General features: G+C 33.8%; 1 protein-coding gene across 1 annotated transcript in view; it reads right to left on the bottom strand.

Annotated features, from left to right (window-relative positions):
• The window catches only part of LOC150109732 (eukaryotic translation initiation factor 4B-like), a 221,831-nt gene that overhangs the window by 62,634 nt on the left and 139,443 nt on the right, over window positions 1–19,754 (bottom strand). Inside the window, exons 10-11 of the mRNA XM_090409900.1 lie at window positions 9,506–9,677; window positions 3,785–3,896 (exon numbers count right to left, since the gene is read on the bottom strand). Of these exons, the coding sequence (XP_090266026.1) occupies window positions 3,785–3,896; window positions 9,506–9,677 (284 nt within the window). The remainder of the gene's footprint in view (window positions 1–3,784; window positions 3,897–9,505; window positions 9,678–19,754) is intronic.

Here is a 19,754-nt window from a genome sequence, read left to right as displayed (position 1 = left end):
TCAGTCACCCCTATTATGTCGATCTGGTACTTATCTAATTCCTCAGCTAGCTCCATTTCTTTGCCATTCAGGCTTCTTACATTGATAGTACCGATCTTTAACTCTGGTGATGTTGAGTTGGGGTTTGTTTTCAGATTTGTTCCAGTAGCTGACTTTTCGCTGTTCGCCCTGGTTCCCTGGCGAAAACAACGGGGGCCTTGTTTAACCGGGCGATGCCCCAGCCGGCATGAAATTTTGTCATGTTGTACCATCATTTTTTATTTTGGTTTAACCAATAAGAATACAATTTGGTCGGTCTTGTTTGGAAAGATAACACTGTTAAAATTTTATCAAATCGTTTGGAAGTTCTACCGTTGGGACGAGTGTCAAGATGGTCTAGAGCTGAGAAGAAACATAAAAATTAGAGGCAGAAATGGTATTTTCCAATTTTCACTAATGCGGTGGCTATGGCTATAGTCAATGCTTATGTCATATACTGCAGTGCTAATGGGAAAATGCCACTATTGGATTTCAGAAGAATGGTTACAAGGTCCTACTTGAATATACACTCTTAATCTGATCCCAAAAATAGTGGAAAGCCATCCTACAGTGTGAATTCACAGAAGCGTGTAACAGAAGAAGTGAAAAAAAAATCCTGCAGGGCATTATTTAGAGAGAACATTAGATGGAAAACAAAGAAAAGGTGCAGTCTGTAAGAAAAATGTTAGGAACAATGTGTAAAGTGTGATGTCAGGTTACACATAGACTGTGTTGTTCAATGGCATTTATAAAATAATGATATAATTATTTACATGTCATGTACAGTGATCCCCAAATGGGGATTTTTTTTAAATCAATAAAAATCATATTTTTACTTTCAATATTATGAAATTAGATATCCCATGTTTGTTTACATGCAAAACACATTACTTCATTCAAGAAAATAATTTAAAAAAAAACTGGCAGAAAATGGGTTAAAAATGAGGATATTTCAAAAGAACTTAACATTGTTAGCATTCAGGAATGTGTTAGCAGAACTAATTTCATGTGGTTTGGTCAATTAAACAGAATGAGAGATGGAAGATTAGCAAAATAAGTGTTTTCTGTGAGGTTTGCAGGAAAAAAACAAAGATATAGGTGGATTGATACAGTAAAAAGTGCCTTAGAAGAGAGAAATATAAGATCTGATAATGTTGAAATCTTGACAGTTAACAAATTGATTTGAAGGAAAATTGTAGATAAGAGTAATGATGAAAGTTTCATTTAGTACTATCATAACCTGTACATCCCTTGAGAGTACATGCCAGGAATTTGATGATGATGAATTTGGTATGAAAATCTGCAATACAAGACACAGACAATGAAAATAGGCAGAAACATTGAAAATATCAACTGCATATCAACTGTGAATGGAGAAACTATAGATCAAGTAAAACATTTCAGCTACCTATACACAATTTTCAGTGAAGATCGTAAATTAAATATGGAAATAGACAACATAATCAATAAAGCCAGTATGGTAGTGTTATGTTCTAGTGTGGTCTGCACTATTATTATATATTGTTACTTTTATTTCCTTTATGAATTTACCTCTCTACTTTAACTACAAGACTTACAAAATTTCCCTGACTCTAATATCTGTATCACTTCTTACGTGTTCATTCTATAAGGAAAGTAAATTCTATATCTCTAGCCGATTCCTAATTTTACTCACGTGCTTACCCTGACTGGTAAAGTTATTCCTTGCTAAAAGAAACGAATCCTCTAATTTCTTTCTGGGGCCATCTCCTCTTCAGATATTGACAAATTTATTTTTTAAAGCTGCGCCAGCCAATATCTTAGAATAGAGGGGACTCTTATTCAGGGAGACTTTTCCAGACTCTTGGTGCACATAGGTGAATAAATTTAGTGCTTAAACTCATAAACTAAATACTTTACTGTGGCTAAGTAAATTCTGGTTTGCAGTCGTAACCTCTATAACAACATGATATACCTTTCTTTCAATCCCCCCCCACACACACACACACTATGGTTCAGATTAATGAGTGGTAGTTTGGTTCATATCACAGGCAAAGCTCAGGTATAAAAGAAAAAACATATTTATTGGAATCTAAAGACATACTATACACTTTCAATTAGTTCAATGACATGCTAAATCAAACTTTATCAAACTGATTAATACTCTAACGCAGGAACAATAAATCCTTCTTTTAAGTTAGAGATTTAACACACATAATATACACATTATACACTTCTAATCAATATTCTACCTACTATGTTTGTCTTGCATATTAAACTAGTCACAATCATCTATAATCATTTCAAACAATTTGTCTTATGGACATTAGCCACTGCTAAATAATCACTTCAAGTTCTTAAATACTATCCATACTCGATTAATACACTACAATGATAATAAGTAGTTCCGCTTTCAAGACAGATCAAGTATCATCTAGAATCAGAGGAATGAATCATTTTAATCTTTCCTATTAGCTCACTAGTATCTTGTTAAATTTTTATAGATGCAACACTACTGAAAATGTGCTCTATGATGAGCTGTGGATAAAGGGATGGAGACAACGTTCCTTCAAGTGTATAAGCCTACTTGTTGCAGACGTCCTACATAGTTTATCAAGATATCTGTGCTTGAATGGAGCCGACCTGCAAGCTGACCTGCTGTGGTACATCAATTACATTTTGCTATTATAACCAAAAATCTGTCTTCATGTTCCATGGTAGAGTTAGGGCAACCTCTTAGCAAATGTGTGGAACACATTGCATTGGCTTGAAATCCTGCTCAGAGCCTGGATACAATGCTATGTGAGATTTCAAACTCTCTGGCAATATCAGCAATTCTGCATCCTTCTTCAAGTTTTCCAATAATTCTTCCATGCATGAAATCACCTGGATGATGTCTTGGAGACATTACAAGACAAAGTTTCCAACTTTATGACTTCATGAAAAGAGCTTCCTTCGAGCTGTGTTTGAAGGGAAAGAGCTTCCTTCAAACACAGCTTGCTTAGCACAGTCTTTGCCTCTTGTTCTGTTGAGTGCTATCATGTGATCCCTTTGCACACAATTCGATAATCTGAATGTGTACCTGCTTTCTACTCAAAATCATCAGTTAACCAAATTGCCACAAGCTGATTTGTCGAAATTCGCAGCTGAATTATTCAAAAATAGTGTTTGTCTCTAGGTTTTGGACACAATGTATTTCCAGTTATCTTTTTGCTCTGGCCTTATCTTACTCCACTTGATAAATAATATGATTTATTTTGTTTCTTCAGTCATGTGTGTGTATACTATTAAGCAGAAATATTGAAAGAAATGTTCTTTGAAAAGAGAAAAAACATAAAAAAAAACAAGCAAATCAAAACAGTTTTGATTAGAATGTACCTTGGTTCGTTCGGCTGTGCAGGTAATCACTTGATTGAAATATACTGGACTCCAATTTTCTTCACTCTCAGGTACTGTATATCTAATACACATTTCTTACACAGAGCTGCTATTTCAGAAAGCCCAATTTCTCACTTTCCACTTTTATTAAGCACTACTACTATGTGGCCAATGAATTTAGCTGACTAAAAGGTGCTTATAATGATAATCTAATAAATGATAGTTATTGAGGTCAATAATACTCAACAACAATTGACAAGCTGATACAAATGATTGTCAAGAATCTCCTCATTTATATCTATTTTCAAAAATATACATATGAGAAAAAAATATCAGTATGAAATGAATTATACCTGCATTTGTTTTGTGTGTCATAAATATTTTTATTAAACCCTATTGTAACACATACCCTTCCAGAACTCCTGCTGTAAGTTGAATCACGTGAACCACTCGGAGGTGGACGGGCATCGGAATATCTTCCAGAAGCACCTCTTGAAGTCCGTTTATCTGAATCATCACGCCTAGAAAGTCAAAGCATAACCCAATAAACTTTTAGTCAAAAAAAAAAGTGCGCACGTGCATACATGCACACATCATACTCCATAAACTTAAAAATAGCCCAATTATATGTATACACACACATAACATACTCCAAATTATCTAAGAGATTATTTAGGCATGATTCATAATTCACCAAGTGCTTGATTCATAAAATTCACAGAAAACAATACCTGGTTGCTAAAAATATCTGAGCATCGCATGCAAATAATATACACTGGGAAGTCTGAGGAGTGCACCTTTTTTAGTCTATCTAGTTAACAGAGCTATCAGCATATTTCTTAGCATAGTAATTTAGCAACCTAATTTCTTTATGTGGAAAATTTCAGTATTCCTGCAAAAATGCTTGAAAATCAGAATAAAGTTGCCTTCACCATAAAACAAAAGCTTCAGTTTATAATGATATAAGTAAATATCTGAATTTAGATAAATATAATGATATAGCTGTGGGGAAATTTGACTGTAGGAAAGGTCAGATTCTCTTAAACAGCAAAATGTACAGATTATCTAATTAATTAATATGTGCAAATATTGGATCCCCTTAGAGATGAAGTAAGTTACACGTACAAAACACAATACAATATCAATAATTTCAGATTATCAATGTATTCTTAATTATGTGTATATATTCCTTCCCATCCATTTGCCCAGATAGGGAGACTGGACACTTTACTAGTTTTATTATACTGTTTTATTTTATTCACTGACATAAATCATAATCATTGCAGAAAAATTTTCCTCCTAATGCTGTGCAAATATCTGATTTTATTATTAATGGCAGTTATTATTCATGTTAAGGAAAGAAAAAAAAAAAGAATGGAAATACCCGAAAACTCGGATTTTTCATCCTGCATACAGACAAATCACAGCCTTCAGAACACACACAATTTACAGACAAAAAATACTGGTGGTGGAGACAGAGTTTTAGAGTAGATGCTCTTCCTCGATGAGTCTTTGGAGGTGTCACGAAACAGTAATAGTAAATGAAATTTCCAATCTTTCCAACCTGGATAGCATGAAACACTTGGTACAGCACATTTGAAACACTACTTTTACCAACCATTTCCATATGGTTCTGTTAAATTAATGAAATTTTTGTAATCTGGAACTCGTGCTTGATAAATTTTCCAAAGAATTAACTCAGTCTAACAAAGAATCAAATTCACTCTTGAATTAGAACCAACAGCCTTCCTTTCACATCTTTGACTAATCCTAAGGCACCTCAATAACAGCTATTTTCAAACTAAAGAAAGACAACAAACATGAGAAGATGTAGTACCAATGTATCTTACTAATTATATTTCTGAAAAATCTGCTACCACTAATGTGATTCACACCGACAAACATTATTAAACATAGTATAATGATATGCTGGGTGGGCCAAGGATTTTTTCTATTTTTATTAATTAAATATGCAGCTGACCCTTGAAGAACACGGGTTTGAACTGCGCAGTTCTACTTATACGCAGTTTTTGACGAACTACATAGCCTAGAAATATCGAAAAAATTAAGAAAAAGTTAGGTTTGTCACGAATGCATAAAATATATGTAGATACTAGTCTATTTTATAATTTACTACTATAAAATATACACAAATCCATTATAAAAAAATTAAAATTTATCAAAACTCACACATACAAACACTAACAGACTGTTCCTGGCCATTTGCAGTCGAGAGAAATGTAAACAAACAAAGATACAGTATTAAATCATAACTGCATAAAATTAACCGTTATTAGTTAATTAATCAGCATAAAATAAAAATTTTATAACTATTCATACATTACTGTATACACTAGACTACTGCTTCGGCAATCATATCAATTCCACTAAGTTACCATAAAGCAATCATAATGCTGCTTCATTATCAATGCATGAATTGTTATACCTGTAAATAGATATGAATTTCTTTTTCACATTATCTTTTCATTTTTGATGTCTAGTATTAGTAATTTGGATAACATCTACAGTGTCTTGTATCTATTAAGACAATATGGATGCAGGTATACTGACAGACATGCGATTCATCTTGTGAACATACGATGTAAACTTCTCATCATCATTAAATTCCTGAAATGTATCCTCAAGGGATATACATGATATGATAGTACTACATGAAAAATTTACATCATTACTAACTTCCTATCTACAATTTTCCTCCAAATCAGTCTGTTACTTGTCAAGACTCCAACATTATCAGATCTTATATTTTTTCATTTAAGGCACTTTGTACCACATCAATCCACCTATATCTTGGTCTTCCTCTAGGTTGTATCCCTGCCAAACTGGCAAAGAACACTTGTTTTGCTAATCTTTCCTCGTCCCATTCTGTTTAAGTGACAATACCACCTGAGATTAGCACTGCTAATGCATATCTGGATGCTGACAATGTCAAGTTCTTTCTAATATCCTCGTTTTTAATATGATATTGCCATTGATGCCATCTGTTCATGCCTCTAATCTTTCTCAGAATTCTAATATCTGCGGTGTCTAGTCTTTAGTCAAGTGTTTCACTTCTGACCCAGCTCTCAGATCCATAAGTTAAAACTGGTTTGAACACTGTCTTGTATACAGCTAATTTAGTGTTCTGACTAATTTCTCTCTTACTCCACATAAATTTATTCAGTTAACTTCCTACCATGCCAGCTTTGTTGATTCTGTTGTCTATTTCCATATTTAATTTACCATCTTCAGTAAAAATCGTGCCTAAGTAGCTGAAATGTTTTACTTGTTCTATAGGTTTTCCATTCACAATGCAGTTGATATTTTCAATGCTTCTGCCTATTTTCACTGTCTTTGTCTTTTTACTGCTGACCTTCATACCATAATCTATTACAACAGTTATTCAATTTAGTCAGGGAATCTTGCAGACTTGTAGCAGATTTATTTAGAAGTATAACATCATCCGCATAAAGCAAAGAGCTGACATTAACATCTCCAATTTTGAAATCTGGTTTAATACCACATTCCGTCATAATGTGATCCATATAGATAATGAATAACAGAGGGGATAAGGTACACCCTTGTCTCACACCAGATTTAACATTAAACCATCATCCTGTACTTCTTTCAATTCTAACTGCTGACTTACAACTCAAATAAAGATTAAGTATTGCTTGATATAATGCCCCACTGACACAATACAACTGTAGCGTTTGGAATAGCTTCTCTCTTGGCACCTTGTCATATGCCTTTTCCAAATCGACGAAACTTAAATACAGATCTTTGTTGTATTCCCATGCTTTCTCGACTATTTGTCATAAAGTGAAGATCTGATCCTGACAGCCTCTATTTGGCCTGAATCCAGCTTGTTCTTCACCAAGCATTTCTTCCACAATTCTTCTCAACCATTTCTCAAGTATACTTGCATAGATCTTGCCAGGAACACTCAGTAGGGAAATACCTCTGTAATTCTCACATTCAGTTTTATTTCCCTTTTTATATATGGGTACTATGAGAGCTATACTCCAATCATCTGTAATTCGTCACTCTGTCAAGGCCTTCTGAACTATGCAGTGCACCCACTGTACAACTTTTATACCTCCATACTTGAGCATTTCTGGTCGAATATCATCTACTCCTGCTGCCTTTCCACATTTCAGGCTTTTGATGGCTTTTTCTACTTCAAGTATGGATATGTATTCCTAACTGTATGCCTGTTGAGTGTTATTTTACCACTGTGCTATCACTGCTTGTTTCATTTAGCAGTTTTTCAAAGTAATTACTCCATACTTCAAGGATATCTTTTTCTCCCATTTTCATGTCATCTTTATCATCTCTAATTCCTTTTAGAGCACTCTTTCCTCCATTTCTGAGCTTCTTCAACAGCCTCCAGAATATCTTGCTGCCTTCTTGATATTTATTTTCTATGTTCTTGCCAAACTCCTCTCACAACTTTTGTTTAGCCAGTTTTACACATTGCTTAGCGTTCTTACATTTGTGTCTGTATTCTCTAAGAGCTCAAGCTGACTTATTTGCCAGGAACTTTTGATATGCTTTCTTCTTTTCCTTCACTGCCTCTTTAACTTCCTGTGTCCCGCCACATAGTTCTGATTTTTCTATCCTTGCACACAACCTCACCACATGCCTCTTTGGCTGAATCAATCAGTGTTTTCTTCAGGGCTTGCCACTGAATCTCCAAAGTTTGCTTCCTGCTCTCAAACTCTTTCATTTTTTCTTGAATAATATTCATGTATTTTAGTCTACATTTCACATTTCAGAGCTGCTCAACTTTTATTTTCCTTAAAACTTACTTACTTTTCTTCTTTTCAATATGATATTGAATTTTATCCTCCTCAAGATTAAATGGTGATCACTTCTAATTTCAAATCCTCTGTACACTCTGCTGTCCTGCACAAGGGAGAAAACATCACTATCGACAATAACATAGTCAATGAGACTTTTCTTATTCCTTGTCTCTTCTCTCCACGTGAATTTGGACATTTTTATGTTGGAACATTGCATTAGTAATAACCAGTCCATGTCCTGAGCAGAAATCCAACAGGTATTTGCCATTATTATTAGCTTTGTTCTTTTCTCCAAATTTTCCCAAAATATTTTTGTATGTCTGACAATCATATTCTACTCTGCTATTTAGATCCCCAACAAGGACCAACTTTTTCTTTTTCATTGTGTCAGTTGCTTTCTGTAAAGCCTCAAAAATTGCCTCCACTTCTACCTCAGTAGAACATTATGTGGGACAATAGGCACAAATAAATCTCATTGTCCAGTTTCCCATTCTCATATTTGCCCACATCACTCTACTTGAGACTGCCTGCCATTCAAAAAGATTAGCCTCGTATTTAGTGTTGAATATTAAGGCTGCTCCTTCTTTTCCTTGATTGTCATTGCCTGAATATAACATTTTGTATTTATTGCTCAGAAAGATCTCACCAGTTTTTATCTTTTTTGTTTCAGTCACCCCTATTATGTTGATCTGGTACTTATCTAATTCCTCAGCTAGCTCCATTTCTTTGCCATCCAGGCTTCTTATGTTGATAGTACCAATCGTGAACTCTGGTGATTTTGAGTTGGGGTAAGTTTTAGGATTTGTTCCAGTAGCTGACTTTTCGCTGTTTGCCTGGTTCTCTGGCGAAAACAACAAGGGCCTTGTTTAATTGGGCGATGTCCCAGCCAGCATGAAATTCTGAGTGACCCTACTTTAGGGTTTAATTCTTTTTCTGCTTTATTAGTGCTGGCATAATTAATCTCCAAAGCACCATGGATGAAACACATCAACCATCATAAACTTTATATCCATGTTATTTCAATGATATTTAAATTTTAGTATAATTTGTATCCATTATAGAAAAATATATCATGGACAGTAGAATGATATGTTAATCATATATTTTTATAAGACAAAAAGGGCTACTTGTACAACAAAGTCAAAGCATTTCATAATATATTATATTTGTTTCAATATAAAAATGGTACTGTACAAGAAATAAGTGTTTCTTTCTCATTTCAACAATGATAGTAAAGTGATTCTGAGTCAGAAAAAATATTAAACAAAAATACCTGTGGAAACGATAACTCTGAATATATTGTTTTAAACAATGAAATTATTTACCTATCCTGGTAATCTTTCTGTTTACTTAGACGTTCTTCAATCTCTCTCTCTCTAGCAGCAGTATCTACTGGTTTTGCTCCTCCAAATATGGATGATGAGGCTTGTGCACCTGCTTCTTCTATAGGTAAAGTACGAGGTTTCAACTGAAGTCTGGGACGTTCACGTGGCATTTCTTTATGGAAAGAAAATATTCAACTGAGGCTTGAACATTGCATACCTACACTTTTAGGAATTATACATAAAGATACTGTAAAAAAAGTTAGATACTGTAAATTATCTCTTCTTCTGTTGACATTAAGCTCAATAGCCTGTTATGGCCAAGAACACAAAAGTGCTACACAGAAGTCGTTAAAAGTCAGAGAGATTGTTTTTGAAATGAGCAGCAGCTTTAAAACATTCCTAAACAAGTATGGCTGCATCAACTTACCAAAAACAAACCTGGGAGACATTTTAAGATCAAATTTATACTTTTTCTCTCTCTCTCTTTATCCAACAATAGATGGTGCTAATTAGATCTAGTTCCTTCTGTTGTCTGTTATAATTTTTTAAACTGGTTCCACAGTTAACTGAATTGTTGCTGTTAATGTACTTTGGCAAATAATTTTTGTTCTCTGAAGTTGCTGGATATAATACCAGCAAAATATTAGCAAATAAGTTAAATAAATATTACTTTCTTATTATTCTTGTGTTGTGAATCAATATACCATTAAACAAATTGACATAAGGCACAGGTAAGATTTGAGCAACTTGAAATATAAAGCTATGTACATAAAATATTTATACTAGACAACACAGAAGACAAACTAGAAGTAAACCAATTAAGTACAGTCAAATAATCACTATTCAATACTCAATTCACTCACTATAACAAAGGTTCGGCTAAAGTCTATAGGATCAATGCTAAAAAAAATAAAAATAAAAATAAAATAAAAAATTCATTGTAGCAAGCTTTCCATTATATGACCAAGTATTCCTTTAATCTCTGACTGTTATAGCAAGAGTCAACTGTACTATGATGAAGGAAATCCTTTGGTTACTAGGCATTTTAAAGGAACATGTATAGTAGACACATTGTTAATAACGGTTAGCACATGTAGTCAATCATAAATAGAATTTATTAACTCCTATATATTTCTTCCTTGTCACAAGATTATCAAGAAAAGAGAGAAAAGGTCAACAACATTCAAAACACAAGTCAAAAGACATGCAGCATGTAATCACTTATTCTGATATTCCTAACTGCAAAAATCAAGATCAAATTCTTCAATGAGCACAGAATTTAGCAAAGTGAGCAAGGCTTTCTTTAACAGATCAGTTACACTAAACCAAGAAGCAGTTATTTTCAAATAATGCTCAAATTATAAAGCTTGAAAACACTTTAAAAAACTATCTTAGCCAGGAGCACTGATTTAATCTTTAGAATTTTGTTAAGCTTAGTGAGGTCAGCTGACTTGAAAAGTTTAGTTTAAGTGAGCTGACCTCACTAAGGTTAACAAAAGTATGAATTGTTACAGTGAAGAAGCTGCCACAATGTTCAGCCATTACCTACCTCTATTCATACCAAATGTGTTATAAAATTAACAAACGGGAACATTTATGATGAATTAAATGTCTTATTAAAGAGTCCGGACTATGCTTTATCTCCTTGGGATATACATAACTTAGAAATTATGATAAGTGGGGAAAATGTAACAAGAATTACATACAGATGAAGCAAACAAAATAAAGGTTTGAAGTTTCTTAGATGTGCAAGCTCTTTGCTGCAACACTAATATTGTCATTGCTACAGATAATGAAGGTAATGTTGCTGTTCACTAAGACCATGGAGAATAATTGTAAACTCAATATTTTACTCAGGGACAGATAAGATCAGCCTATAGTGTAATCAGCAGTGACCTGACCCCTGAAGCAATTGGTTTCATATATTATTGATGTTTAAGAGCTCCTGCTGTAATAGCTGAGGTGCAGAACAAATAGTATGAGCATGTCATAATAATAAAGTTTTTATAATTCTTGTTTTCTGTGACGGATAGTGAGCATATTGCTGTTGAATTTAGTATCCAGTGAAAGTTGGTTTTTGACAAATGGAAGTAATCAATTTACCTGATGGTAGACAGAGAAGTAGAATAATTAAAAAGGATAATTTGTTGTCTGCTTCATTTCCATAGTAAATTAAATTTATTTATTATGGAAATGGAAAGACAAGGAATAAGTAATACTATAAATAGCATTACTTTTTCTTCGTGTTTTTTGTGCTAATTAAAAGAAACCTTTAATGGCACAAGTATCTCTTAGAAAACAATTAATAATCCTTGGGGGGGGGGGGGTAACCAAGAAGACCAGTAAACTTAGAAAATTATCAGTGTTACAAGAGTAAGCTGTGAGCAAGGATTTCCTTTCTTAAATAATACCATAATTTCAAGATTATTCCAAGCTTCGCAAAACTGAAGGATACTATCAAGTCTCCTGGTGTTCATAATAGTCATTTCAAAGCAAGCCTATCACTTGTCCACAATCAACTTTGAGCTGCTAAATGTAAACTAGCTATTAATATATGTCTTATTTCTGATCTCCAGAATTATATTACCTCAACTGTAGACTCAACTTTCCAACATAGTTCTTACTGTGGCTAAACATTCTCTGTACCATTCATTTAATAAACACAACTGCTGATTTAGATTGTAAATTCAATGCACTTGCCACTAAGCATAGTGCACCTCGTACTGTTACAGAAAATTGGGTAGTAAACATCTCTGGATGCCCTTCAAATGAAAATAAAATCCTTATTCTTTGAAAAGGATATGATTTTTCCATTGTTTCTAAAAGGATATCTTATCAGATTTCCTTTTCTTTCCTTTTCAAGATTGAATGGAACTTAATTCACTCTATCTAGTGAGGATGCTAATAAATTTTGTTTGGAAATTTCATCCATCCTACTGAAATCCAAGCTTCCACCTAAAAACATTTCATTAGCTGAAATGAAAGCACATAACAGTCATCTCATTATTACTAAGTATGCTAAGGAGATAGCTATAGTTGTTATGGATTCTGCCAATTATAAAAATTGGATTACAATCCCACTAAAGACAACTCAGAAAACTTAACTCATAACTAGATGACAATTGTAAACATTGATGGAGAAACCACTAAAACGTATTTAAAATTATAAAATAAACTAAATAAAAATTAAAACTTATTTTGCTAGAACCCCTAGGTTTTATGATTTACCTAAGATACATAAGAAAGAATTCCTCTTCAACCAAATGTCAACTGCATAGATTCACCTAATTACAGAACAGCTAAATTTTTAGCACATTTATCGAGAGCTCAGATTAGTAACTCCCACCCATTCATAAAAATAATAATAATAATAATAAATTCTACCAATTTTCTAGATAAAGTGAAAAATGTTTTCCTACAGTCCACTGATATACTGGTTAGCTATGATATAGAATCTCTGCACTAATATTCTTCTTCTCGAGGAAACACCACATCTACTTTCAGAAGCCCACATGATATAATGAAATTATTTGACTTTGTTATGCACTCTGGATATCTGTCAAAATAAGTTTTACAGTCAAGCTGAAGTAACTGCAATAGGAAGTCCACTCTGCCCCACACTCACTAATTTTTATTTAGAACATTTAGAAGATATCCTTTTCGCATCCATACACCCTCAGCCTTCATTTTGGGTATGTTATATAGATAACATTTTTGCAATCTGGTACCATAATGAAAAAACATTGCCTATTTTTTTTTTTATCTAATATAAACAATCTACATCCACAAATTAAATTTATTTAAATTGAAAAAGACAACAAATTATCATTTATAGATATTCTACTCCTCTACCTCACAATCAGGTGAATTAATTACTTCTATTCATCAAATGAAAACACTCACTGGTCACTGCATTCAACAGCAGTCGGCTCACCATCCATCATAGAAGACTGGATTATAAAAACTATATTACAATGTGCTCATACTATTTGTTTGACACCTCAACTATTACAACAGGAGCTCTTAAACACCAAACAATATATGAAACTCAATGGCTTCTAGGAAAGGATAACACAAGAACTTTTTAATTCCTCTAATTCTAGTTCAAAAAACAAGGAAACAGCACATCAAGTTCCAATTCCTTACATTTCTGGCATCTCAGAACCCATTTCCAGAATTCTTTAGAAACACAATTTGGTAGCTACTTCTTCTCAACAAATTATCAACATTAATTCCATCTTCCAAAGGTAAATGGTCTCCTCTAGCTCTCCCTGGTGTCTACCAAGTTCCTTGTGATTGTTCATCATTCTTACTTCAAACAAACTGGACGCTTGCTAAAAAAGAGAATACAAGAACACAAATCTTATGTTAGCAACAGTAAATCTGAAAAATCTGGCTTAGCACAGCACGGAATAGATACAGACCACAACATCCTGTGGTCTGAAGCATGCTTACTTCATTGATATCCATATAAATTGAATATTTGTTTAAAGAAAGCATGCACTGAGGACTTCCTTCGCCATCAGAATGACTGCCTCTCTATCTAAGATATGAATCTTAATCTAATCACACATCACTAAAAAAAAAAAAAATTAAATAGTTAATGAATAATTAATATTGCAATATTCCCTCCTCAGTCATGCCATTGCATTGACATATAACATCACATGGTTCTTTCTTCTTGAAATCAATCCATTGTTCACATTCTACTTATAATCAATTATTGTCACCACTAATGATGACCTGTAATATTCATATATGGTGTTAAATAAATAGTATTACTTATTCCTTGTGTTTTTCATGTTAATTAAACTCATAGCACGAGTATCTCTTAAAGAACAGAGCATGTATAGTGTTAGTCAGTTTTAATGATACTGATGACAATCAATATCATTAAAATAAACTAACATGTACTGCCAACACATATCCACTCGTTTGAGTGTGTATAGTGGGTATCCAGTGGGTGTGCTGTGATGAGACATTAAAAATCGTAAGATAGTATAAAATAGTATAAAAATTATATTATACTAGATGTACGTTATTATATAAAAAACTCTATTAAGAAAAAAATATTTTATTCACAGATCACTTTGTTTAAGCACTACGTAAATTTGGAAGAGGCAGATGTTTTTTTTTACTGCCTTTAAAAATTTTTAACATAACCTTGCATTCTGATGAAAAAAAAGTGTGCACAAAATATCTTCAGCTATTTCCAATTGTCATGAAGGACAAAAATAAATGTCATTTAATTTTTTTTTTTTGTTAAATACACATCATAGGAATTAAAATAGAAAATAAAGAATTAGCCAGCCCTTTTGTATCCTGACAATCAAGTTAATTTTGCTGAAAATGAAGACCAATTACAGAAAAATCTACACATATTGAACAAAACAATAGAACAGTATGACATGAAGATATCATGAAGAAGACATGAATAAAACAAAATCAACAGCATTTCAAGGTAAAGAAACTAAAAGATGCAAACTAGTCATCCACAACAAAGTAATAGAACAAGTGAACAAATTTAAATATCTAGGAAATTATATAAGCCCCAATGGAGAAATCGACATTGGATATAAAAAGCAAAAATTGTTAGCAGTCATTGGAACTTTGAACAGACACTTCAGTAAACAGATGTCTAGAACAACCCAAATAATCATCATCAAATTCCTGCCATGTACCCTCAAGAGGTATACAGGATATGACAGTACTACATGAAAAATTTACATCATTACTAACTTCCTATCTACAATTTTCCTCCAAATAAGTCTGTTACTTGTCAAGACTCCAACATTATCAGATCTTATATTTTTATCGTCTAAGGCACTTTGTACCGTGTCAATCCATCTACATCTTGGTCATCCTCTGGGTCGTTTTCCTGCCAACCTGGCTGAGAACACTTGTTTTGCTAATCTTTCCTTGCCAATTCTGTTTATGTGATACCACCTAAGATTAGCTCTGCTAATGCATTCCTGGATGCTGACAATGTCAAATTCTTTCCTAATATCCTCATTTTTAATATGATATTGCCATCTGTTCATGCCTCCAATCTTTCTCAGGACTCTCATATCTGTGGTCACTAGTCTTTGGTTAAGTGCTTTACTTCTGACCCACTCTCAGATCCATAAGTTTAAACTGGTTTGAACACTGTATATAGCTAATTTAGTGTTCCAGCTAATTTCTCTCTTATTCCATATGAATTTATTCAATTGACCACCTACCATACCAACTTTGTTGATTCTGTTGTCTATTTCCATATTTAATTTACCATCTTCACTAAAAATCGTGCCTAAGTAGCTGAAATGTTTTACTTGTTCCACAGGTTCCCCATTCAAAACACAATTGACATTTTCAATGATTCTACCTATTTTCATTGTCTTTGTCTTTTCATTGCTGACCTTCATACCATATCTATTACAACACTTATTCAATATAGTCAGGGATTCTTGCAGACTTGTAGCGGATTTATTGAGAAGTATAACATCGTCCGAGCTGACATTAATTTCTCCAATTTTGATATCATGTTTAATACCACTTTCCTTCATAATGAGATCCATATAGATAATGAATAACAGAGGGGATAATGTACATCCTTGTCTTACACCAGATTTAACATTAAACCATCTTCCTGTACTTTCTTCAATTCTAGCTGACTCATATAAAGACTAAGTATTGCTTGATATAATGCCCCATCGACACCATATAACTGTAGCGTATTGAATAGCGCTTCTCTCTCTCTCTCTCTTGGCACCTTGTATATGCCTTTTCCAGATCGACAAAACTTAAATACAGATGTTTGTTATATTCCCATGATATCTCAACTATTTGTCTTAAAGTGAAGATCAGATCCTGACAGCCTCTATTTGGCTTGAATCCAGCTTTTAATTCACCAAGCGTTTCTTCCACAATTTTTCTCAACTGTTTCTCAAGTATACTTGCATAAATCTTACCAAGAACACTCAGTAGGGAAATATCTCTGTAATTTTCACATTCAGTTTTATTTCCCTTTTTATATATGGGTACTATGAGAGATGTACTTCAATCATCGGGAATTCGTCCCCCTATCCATGCCTTCTGAACTATGTAGTGTAGCCACTGTAAGACTTTTATACTGCCATACTTTGGCATTTCAGGTTGAATATCATCTACTCCTGCTGCCTTTCCACATTTCAGGCCTTTGATGGCTTTTTCTAATTCAAGTATGGATAAGTATTCCTAACTGTATGCCTGTTGAGTGTTTTTTTACCACTGTGCTATCACTGCTTGTTTCATTTAGCAATTTTTCAAAGTAATTACTCCATACTTCAAGGATATCTTTTTTCTCCTGTTTTCATGTCACCTCTATCATCTCTAACTTCTTTTACAGCACTCTTTCCTCGATTTCTAAGCTTCGTCAACAACCTCCAGAATATTTTGCCACCGTCTTGATATTTATTTTCTATGTTTCTATTTCAACCCAAATAAAATTATATAAAATAATAGCCAAACCAATTCTGAAATATGGCAGTGAAACATGGACTTGGGGAGAACGAGATAAAAGACAAGTGGAAGCTGCAGAAATGAAGTTTCTAAGATCACTTGCAGGCTATAAAATAAACAAGATAAGAAATGAAGAAAAAAGAAAGTTATCCATAATTAACATAACAGACAACATCACAAACTATAAAAAGAACTGGAAAAACCACAATGAAAGAATTAATATTGCCTGGAAATATAAACCAAAGGGACACTGATCAAGAGGAAGACCCAGGAGGAGATGTGCAGAAGACTTTTTAAACCCTTGAAAACGTTACAGGCAAACAACTGCCTAATATAGGAAGCCAAGAAGAAGGAATAAAATACACAGTTATCTAACAGGAAACCTCAAGAAGTTACTAACACTTCCCTTCTTGGCTGTATGTAATCTATTGAGCAAAACTAAGCTAAATGTGCTATTGAAAGCCTGCACGTTTTTAATTTCTGCACAAATTTCAGTCAGCACAAATGAGCCAGCATGTGCACCACATTATCCCTGCTCACCTTCAGCTACTGAAAATGCAGGCAGATGACTCGTTGCAGACTTTGCTTAGAAAATCACATTTCCTCATATATGACTGGTCATGGCATGCTTAGATGGCAAGACTCACCTTATCTGATTTACAGTCACACTATGTCTTGATATGTGTAACAGTTCATGACTATTTATTTCACATAAATAACTGATATAAATAATAAATTAATTAATTTCAAATAAATAACCAATCAAAAGTTATTTCTGCATGAATTTTCAGGATATGCATCACACATTATTATGCCCAGTATATACACTCCTGTCATAAAGGAATGTTGAGTAGTTGCTGCAAGTGTTTCAATGGATTAAACAATGGAGAGATTACTGATGTCAGTTCAGATGAACACCGGCCATTAAAGTATTTGTAGAAAATGCAAGCAGTAGGAACTGTGTACCTGGAGAGTGAGTGGAGCAAACTATGTGAGAGATGAGTCATTAAACAGCTTAAATGCTCTCTTCTATGTTAAATCAATAATTTTAAGGAGGTCTTAGGAGCATCACCCCAGATGTGTGAACAGTATTCAACAGCTGGGCAGATTTATGATTTGTATAGGGTGTATGAGATACTAAGGCAAGTGATGTGAAGTCATACACTTTTACACGAGTTGCCCCAGTCCTGAAATTAGTTCAGGTGCAAACTTGTTTGCTCACACTTGGATAAAGGATTAAACCAAGTTAAGGTGATTGGAGAAATGCCATCTTGACCAGTAGATATTTTTTATCTAATTTGGATAAAATTCTTATTTCCTTTTGACAAAATGTCAAATCAGACATTGTGTGGTGAGTGGTTGGAGGACACTGCCAAGGGCAACCAGGAGTTAAAGGAAAAGTAAGAGAGGCCAGAAGATCAGCCTTCTCTATGGATGATGATGATGCTAAAGAATCATCCAAGTATAACAGCAGTGAAAGCTTTGTTGAACATAAATTATTGCTGATCGCTTTGGCAAAATACCAGAAGCCATTTCTACTGTTCAGATGGAAAATACAAGTTTTCAGCTTTAGTCGTTTCAAAATCCCTTTTGGATGAGAATTGACAGCTTTCTTGCAGCTATTCTGCATTCTGGTATAAACAGTAAGGGAAAATAGAGTTTTAGACGAAGGCTAGTTATGGTGTGCTCAATTCTTCATTTGTAATACCCTGGCACACTTTGTGAGGAACCAAGACTTGGACAGTAGCCAGGAACACAGAGTGAAACAGGGAAGTGCGCTTCACTACTAACAAGGATTATTTCAGTGACACATTCAGTGCATATGTTTCGGTTGGAGGGTTGAAAGCAATATCTCAACTAAGGGAATGATGCATAGAAGTGTGGAGATCATCCTACTTATGCATAATCCCCAAAATAGCAGTATACATACAGTGTTAAATGATGCGTTTTAAGAATTATGGGCTGAATTCATTTTACTGTTTAAATTAAGATTTTGATTTAAATTAAATTTAAATCAAAAACTGACAGACATCTGAGTTATATTAACTAAATACAACAGTTAATATAACATAAGGATAACAACTGTTTTATACCATTTTTAAAAGGCAATATTCTTCCTAGAGGATTTTCATTTCCAGAGGAATGTCTTTTACTAAGCACCTCTTTAACTAGTAAAAAGTATGGTATTAATTAAATTTCATCAGGGACAGAACTAGGCATTCTGCTTCTCCAGGCAGAGGTCTCTGATGACAGTGTGTAGTAAAAGACATTCCTCTGGGAATGAGAATGAAAGGGGAATGAAAAGATTTTCATTCCCCTTTCATTCTCAGAAAGGGGAATGAAAGGATTTTCTGCATAACTGGGAGGAGACTTATACATAGCCTTTTAAGGAATGCAGAGAACTGATCACAGTTTCTGTTCTAATGATCAATCCTCACCTTCTCATGGTGTTCCATGTTACATATCTACCTGGATACTGAACAAACAAAGATGAGTTGGCAATTGGGGATTTAGCCTAAATATTGGATTCCTATTGGCTTAAACCATAATACAAAATTATGGTGAAACATGACAGAATTTCATGCAGGCTAAGGTGTCATCCAGTTAAACAAGACCTCTGTTATTTACATCACAGAACCGGTGGTTAGTATTCAACAGTAAATAGCTATAGTATTCAACAGTAAATACAAAGACAATCTTACTGAATGCAGGCAATCAAGTACAATGAAGTGAGCAAATATTACAATGGAGAACTGGATAATGAGACTCT

The sequence above is a fragment of the Typopeltis vanoorti genome, chromosome 2, assembly GCF_054136105.1.
Source record: "Typopeltis vanoorti isolate ZY-2024b chromosome 2, IOZ_Tvanoo_1.0, whole genome shotgun sequence".
In the NCBI taxonomy this organism is placed as follows: domain Eukaryota; kingdom Metazoa; phylum Arthropoda; class Arachnida; order Uropygi; family Thelyphonidae; genus Typopeltis; species Typopeltis vanoorti.
Note: the sequence above shows the minus strand (reverse complement) of the source record. Positions and strands in the feature narration are given on the sequence as shown.